This window comes from Glandiceps talaboti, chromosome 2 (genome assembly GCF_964340395.1).
Source record: "Glandiceps talaboti chromosome 2, keGlaTala1.1, whole genome shotgun sequence".
NCBI classification, from domain to species: Eukaryota; Metazoa; Hemichordata; class Enteropneusta; family Spengelidae; genus Glandiceps; species Glandiceps talaboti.
In genome coordinates this window covers 10,712,271-10,720,210 of record NC_135550.1, presented here as the reverse complement: position 1 = coordinate 10,720,210, position 7,940 = coordinate 10,712,271, and the positions used below count along the sequence as shown (strand labels likewise).

Sequence of the window (7,940 nt, the reverse complement as noted above, 5' to 3'; positions counted from 1 at the left end):
GGTAGACACAAAATACTGGAAATAAAACATATGAAGCTTCCCTACCTGATCAGATTTTCATCCAGGGTTTTTAATCATATTATCACCCAGCCTGTTTATATTGCAATCTGTGACTTTACTTCACTTTCTCACTAACTGCTTGTAATTCTAGTAACAGCAAACGATTAATTTAGCCAAGCCCCCAATGGCAGTTATCAGTATGGCTGTTTGTAGATATTTACACACTATTCACTATATGTAAAGTATGTCAATCTTGTGCTCATCTCAATGAGGGTACATTTACATATTGACTTCATTTGAATGTAAATTATATATAATCAATTAAGCTGATGTATGTTATCACTCCCCACTGTAACCAATCAATTTGTGTGCACGTTTTTCAAACCACTTTATCGATTGCAGTTGATAGCATTACAAGCAGTTAGAGGGACAGCAATGCAAAATCACAAATTGCGATGTAATCGATGTTATTAACACCACAAAATGTATAATTTCAATGCACATCTAAACATTTTGGCCTGGCTGTTATTGCTTTCCTGTATAGTTAGTTGGTTGCAAATAGCTATTAAAAACCAGTCTGCCTTTTGTACACATTTTTATGTTATGGATCAAAATGAGAAAACTAGGGTTTCTTGCAATTGAGTCACCACATAGTGAGAGATTGGGGAACACTAAATTTTAGTGGGCTACAAGGAACTGCTGTGCATCAGTGGTGCATCAAATTGACGTAGAGGGCGCACTGACTCAAACCATTCATTCCAGAAAAGGTCACTAATGCTGGAGGTATGGTGATACTCAAAAGTCGCACACAACCATATTCTCACAGTATGCTCTTTATTTCATAATATTATGTACAAAAGTTACCAAATCCATCTCTGCACCGTGTATAAAATAAAACTTTCAAAAGTATTCATGAAATACTTAACCCATGCATGCTGAAATGAAAATGTGGCAATAAATAAGTTACAGTAGATCATGTCTTGTAAATGATTCGTCCATTTGTAAGAAGTTGTATTGGAAAAGCACATGGCCAACGTGGACAAAAAGAATTGGTGAAATTCAGGTCAGATTGCTACAAATATTTCTATATATTTAGGATTTGAAAATGTGTACCGTTACCTACACACAATTCACACATACTAAAGTGTACTGTTTGCCTCTTGTTGTCACCTAGGTCTATGATTTAATCTATGTATACTAACACAACTTAGAATCTTGAAAAACAAAGTTTGAAACAGAAGAACCTTTAAAGTAAGGTTCAACTGGTAAACAAAATAAAAATTTAAAGATTGAAAAGTGCTCACATCCTTACATGTTTGATATCCAATTGATAAAAGTAGTATGGGGTAATTTACATGTAATAGGGTTTTAAGACAACTTATTTACTCTCTACATGTGCCATACCTATACCATGACAGTATGTCATATTACATATTTTCAATATTTTTTCTCTTTTGAACTGAAGATGTCTTCCACAAAGATGCCTAAAGAATCCTACACATTCTCCTCATTGTAACTAAAAAATACTCCTGTAGAACCGAACCCAATAATCACTGGACTGTTAATGTAAGTCACTATGGTAGAATTTCAACAAACTGAACAGAGAAAAGAGGGAAACTTTCTGTTCATATGAATGGTATCAACATCTCAAACACACAAAATAAATAAATTATGTAACTTATTAAAACATACACCTTTATATGAAAACTTTGATTTTAGTCGGAGAACATTTGAAAAAAAAATTTCTCAATGTGTCACAATAATGCTTTTTTTAATGAAAACTGTTAACACCTGCTGAATAAAAAAAAAACGTCATATGAAGTAGATATTACCACAATCTGAAGACAATATTTGAAAATTAAAAACTGTCCATCTAATTCTATTTCGATTCCATTCACTCTTCTCTGGGTCTGTGTTGTGATTAGACAACTTGTCAGCCGGCATGGGAAAATTTCACATCCCCAAAAGTGCTGAGCTATCATACAAGCAGCCAGTCACATGTATACTGCCCTTCACATTGTGTTGATAGAAATCCTTTCTCTACTTGTTCTAACTCATAATATTCATATTCCCATTCTTTTCTTAACATATGTACCGCAGAACACCTTGCTTATATAAATAATTGAGCAGAAATCCCTTTCCAATAAATACTGCCCTCCGCTTAATCTAACAGCAATGTGAGAGAGATAAGAGTGACACTCAAACGATCATCTCTTCTCTTTGAAAAACTGACAGGTTTTTTCTAATCTTACTGTGAATTGAGTGTTTTACATTTCCCTTACAATATCGGCAAGGATAACCTATGTACCAATCTTCAGGCTAGCGAGGTATGTACTGGTAAGGTTCCGAAATTGACTGTGCACATAAAAGTGCTCGACGCGCACTTTGTAGAAAATAGCAAACTGAGCATGAAAGTGCGTGTGAAAGAGTTCAATCGAGCACTTTGTGGACAAGCCATTGAGAATGACATAGTCCCCGCTATGATTGGGTTTTAAGGAATTAGCACTACTCTGATCACGCAACAACACTTGTGAACCTAAATCAAACAGACTTAGATATGTTGTGTCTGCTTGTCGGACATGGAACATGCCTACAACAATAAAGGATTGGTCGGGTATGGGGGATCATATCAATATGAAAATGGATATGCAAATGTATGTCATAGAACACTGTCCTAATACCAACTCTGAATGAGATCTGTTCAAGCATGTCTGAGTTATGGCTTTGGACATTGAAAATTCACAAACAAAATGGCTGCCAGGCAGCCATATTGGATCGTATCATGACGAAAATGGATATGCACATGTATGTCATAGAACACTGTTCTAATACCAACTTCGAATGAGATCTGTTCAAGCATGTCTGAGTTATGGCTTTGGACATGGAAAATTTGCAAACAAAATGGCTGCCAGGCAGCCATATTGGATCGTATCACAATGAAAATGGATATGCACATGTATGTCATAGAACACTGTCCTAATACCAACTTTGAATGAGATCTGTTCAAGCATGTCTGAGTTATGGCTTTGGACATGGAAAATTTGCAAACAAAATGGCTGCCAGGCAGCCATATTGGATCGTATCACAATGAAAATGGATATGCACATGTATGTCATAGAACACTGTCCTAATACCAACTTTGAATGAGATCTGTTCAAGCATGTCTAAGTTATGGCTTTGGACATGAAAATTCACAAACAAAATGGCTGCCAGGCGGCCATATTGGATCGTATCATGACAACAATGAATATGCACATATATGCCATAGAACACTGTCCTAATACCAACTCTGAATGAGATTTGTTCAAGCATGTCTGAGTTATGGCTTTAGACAGGGAAAATTCACAAACAAAATGGCTGCTAGGCGGCCATATTGGATCGTATCATAAAACAAATTGACGTGCATATGTATGCCATAGCATGTTGCCCCTGTACCAAGTTTGAAAAAAATCGGTACAGGCATCTCCAAGAAACGGCTGCGGACGGACGGACGCACGGACACACGGATGCACGGACGGAACCCAATCCATAAGTCCCCGTTCCGGACTTCGTCCGCGGGGACTAAAAATGGCAAACTGAGCGTGAAACGCGTCAAAATGCTTGATCGTGTCTGGGCTAGCTAATCACACAAGATGTACCACAAGGCAGTATTCATTGGAACCGAAAGGAAGGTGTTTGGAGGTGATGTTCTATATTTTGTATCAAATTACTGTTCATATATACACATACAAAAGAAAACCAAAAAAAGGTAGAAATAAATTAGGAAGTAATGTCAACTTCATCTTCAACACCACCCTCCAGTTTTGAAAGTGTTTCAGTTTGCTTCTCAGTGACTTCACGTTGTTCTTCTTCAAACTCTTCCTTGGCTCGCCTGGCATCTTCCTCTTCCTGTGTATAAAAATAATAATGTATTTTGTAATACAACTAAGCAAACAACAAAAATAACCAAATGTATTTTTTTTGAGTAAAAGTGAGTGTCACCATCTACTATGATGCTGACATCATGGTATACTCCATGAACATTTTTCTTCATTTTCAAGTGAAACATAAATTATGTTTTGATAAGCAAAATATTTTTGAGTATCATGGTTTTGATTATCAACATTTTTAGTTTTGAAAATCTATTCATCGTATACTTCAAATACCAGAGCAATACACATACCTCTTGAAAATTTCTGTAGAATTCGTAAATATTGATATTTGGGTCAAGTGATTTCATTATCATACAATACATACCTCTCTAAGATTCCTGTAGTATTCATTTATTGCGTATTGATATTTGGGTTGTGTGATTCCAAAGAACCAGGCAAGTTTCTCTCCTAAGAAATCACATACTGTTGAGAAAAATATAGCATCAAATGAATAAGATGAATTTTTTTGTTTAAGTTATTCTTTATCTAAATCATAGTAATAGCCCAAAGACTAGTCATTGCCACTATCACTGGCTACCATTTACACCAATAGCCTGTAATAGCCCAAAGACTTGTCATGGCCGCTATCGCAGGCTACCATTTACACCAATAGCCTGTGATAGCCCAAAGACTTGTCATGGCCGCTATCACTGGCTACCATTTACACCAATAGCCTGTGATAGCCCAAAGACTTGTCATAGCCACTATCACAGGCTACCATTTACACCAATAGCCTGTAATAGCCCAAAGACTTGTCATGGCCACTATCACTGGCTACCATTTACACCAATAGCCTGTAATAGCCTAAAGACTTGTCATGGCCACTATCACAGGCTACCATTTACACCAACAGCCTGTGATAGCCCAAAGACTAGTCATTGCCACTATCACTGGCTACCATTTACACCAATAGCCTGTAATAGCCCAAAGACTTGTCATGGCCGCTATCGCAGGCTACCATTTACACCAATAGCCTGTGATAGCCCAAAGACTTGTCATGGCCGCTATCACTGGCTACCATTTACACCAATAGCCTGTGATAGCCCAAAGACTTGTCATAGCCACTATCACAGGCTACCATTTACACCACTTGCCTGTAATAGCCCAAAGACTTGTCATGGCCACTATCACAGGCTACCATTTACACCAATAGCCTGTAATAGCCCAAAGACTTGTCATGGCCACTATCACAGGCTACCATTTACACCAATAGCCTGTGATAGCCCAAAGACTTGTCATAGCCACTATCACAGGCTACCATTTACACCACTTGCCTGTAATAGCCCAAAGACTTGTCATGGCCACTATCACAGGCTACTGTTTACACCAATAGCCTGTAATAGCCCAAAGATTTGTCATAGCCACTATCACAGGCTACCATTTACACCAATAGCCTGTGATAGCCCAAAGACTCATTATGGCCACTATCACAGGCTACTGTTTACACCAATAGCCTGTAATAGCCCAAAGACTTGTCATGGCCACTATCACAGGCTACCATTTACACCAATAGCCTGTAATAGCCCAAAGACTTGTCATGGCCACTATCACAGGCTACCATTTACACCAATAGCCTGTGATAGCCCAAAGACTTGTCATGGCCACTATCACAGGCTACCATTTACACCAACAGCCTGTAATAGCCCAAAGACTTGTCATAGCCGCTATCACAGGCTACTGTTTACACCAATAGCCTGTAATAGCCCAAAGACTTGTCATGGCCACTATCACAGGCTACCATTTACACCAATAGCCTGTGATAGCCCAAAGACTTGTCATGGCCGCTATCACAGGCTACCATTTACACCAATAGCCTGTAATAGCCCAAAGACTTGTCATGGCCACTATCACTGGCTACCGTTTACACCAATAGCCTGTGATAGCCCAAAGACTTGTCATGGCCACTATCACTGGCTACCATTTACACCAATAGCCTGTAATAGCCTAAAGACTTGTCATGGCCACTATCACAGGCTACCATTTACACCAACAGCCTGTGATAGCCCAAAGACTTGTCATGGCCGCTATCACTGGCTACCGTTTACACCAACAGCCTGTAATAGCCCAAAGACTTGTCATTGCCGCTATCACAGGCTACCATTTACACCAATAGCCTGTGATAGCCCAAAGACTTGTCATGGCCGCTATCACTGGCTACCATTTACACCACTTGCCTGTAATAGCCCAAAGACTTGTCATAGCCACTATCACAGGCTACTGTTTACACCAATAGCCTGTAATAGCCCAAAGACTTGTCATAGCCACTATCACAGGCTACTGTTTACACCAATAGCCTGTCACTCATGAAGTCATCAAACATCATGGTAGTCATTTTAATATTTGTTCTTACCTCCTAAGGCACCCATGGCACTAGCAACAGTGTAATACCATATGTAAGGCATCCAGGCTAATGATTTCTAAAATACAAAAATATTTGAATAGAAATGTATTTGTCTGCAGATTAATCATTTCATGTCAGACAAAACATGCCCCAAAATAAATCAATTGAAAGAAGATTCAAGTAGTCACATGTTTCAAATATCATTGTCATGTATATACTGCTGTCACCGACTATAATGATCAGACATGTCTACCATACTTGTAGTTGGGATGAACAGTTTACAGTGAGTTTTTCAAACCCCTATTCGTTACTCTATTACATACATGTACATGTAGACCTAATGACCAAGTTTAAGTTCATGACCATACCATTTTCAAGGCTGTTATTTCACTTTTTAATATCACAAATCTCAGAAGGCATCTGAATGAATATTTTATGAATGTACATTGGATCTGATCAGGGAAAAAACAATGTTCACGTCATTGTGTCGTCCAGACAATTTTGTTTTCATTCTGAAAACAGATTTCTCATTTTTAATATCTTTCTGGAATGTGTGTGAATGCCATTTTAATGACACATTGAAATGTTATCTGCCTAAACTTCTTACCTACGAAAACATAGACTGAATCAATGGATTCTAGTAATATAAAAATTTGTATTGTAATGTTTCTGTTGATGAAATCGTAGTCAATCGTAGAGTCATACAGACTCAATCATATCAGATACGTCTGATTTTTCCAAAAATTATAAGCTGTCCAAACGACACTGTACAATGAAACAAACAATGTATATATTCAACTGTAAGTGTATAAAGCTTACGGGGTCTACAGGTGGTTCTACGGGTTTGCTATCGACTTCATCATCCTCTTCGTCTGTGCTGTATTCCTCTACAATGCCATCGCTAAAATGAATTACTCTCCTCGGCACTCTCTTTGGTTTCTCTTCTTCAAGTTGGATTGTTTCAAACCCTTCACTTTTCTGCAACGAATACGTGCCATTAAATGATTAATATGATCAGAAACAGACACTACATATTACTGTGAGTTCATTTTGAACAAGGTATGAATTTGGTCCCCGAGTCCATTCCGCGGATCCGGAAACATTCATTCAATTTCAACGCGGAAGGACTGGCAATTTTTCATATCTAAACGTTACCAAGCGTACAAAAAATCTATATTGTCTAAAAAGGTTTGCCCATCATTCTCATACCTGTGCAGGTGCCTCTTGTATAGTTACATTTTCCTGGGAAATCGCTTCAGTTACTGTATTTTCAGCTTCTGTTTGGATCTGAGCGTCCATGATTGTTGAGATATTTGTGAATGACATCATCAGGCTAAAGAGGAGTATTCCAAAATAAAATAGGGTAGTTAGTGAACGAACTTCTGATTATTAGGGCTGCACACTTGACCTTTATAGAACAATTTGTTTTGAAGATATACAAGTGTGAAAATAGCTAGACTCGGAACATTTTTCATATACATGTATATATATCTGACAGTTTTACGCACCGGAAAAGTAACAAGTTTCCGTCTTGTGTCCCGAACAACAATCCTGACCCCTCTCTCTTTTGGTGTGATCTATGTTTTCGTTCGTGTCACGATATCCGTTGGTGGCGCTCAACACTTTCGGACTGTAAGTAAATTTATAAATTATGTATTACAAGCACACTGCATTGACAGAGTGAGTTC

The 7,940-nt window shown here is 38.1% G+C and overlaps 1 protein-coding gene across 1 annotated transcript; it reads right to left on the bottom strand.

The window, feature by feature from the left end:
* Window positions 1-3,053: 3,053 nt before the first annotated feature.
* On the bottom strand, window positions 3,054-7,566 carry LOC144448933 (protein FAM177A1-like). Its single transcript, XM_078139313.1, has 5 exons — window positions 7,462-7,566; window positions 7,072-7,230; window positions 6,262-6,328; window positions 4,237-4,334; window positions 3,054-3,888 (listed from the first exon to the last, which is right to left on the bottom strand). The coding sequence occupies exons 1-5, from the start codon at window positions 7,549-7,551 to the stop codon at window positions 3,760-3,762; spliced, it is 543 nt and encodes a 180-aa protein (XP_077995439.1). The 5' UTR covers window positions 7,552-7,566; the 3' UTR covers window positions 3,054-3,759.
* Between the last annotated feature and the right edge of the window lie 374 nt (window positions 7,567-7,940).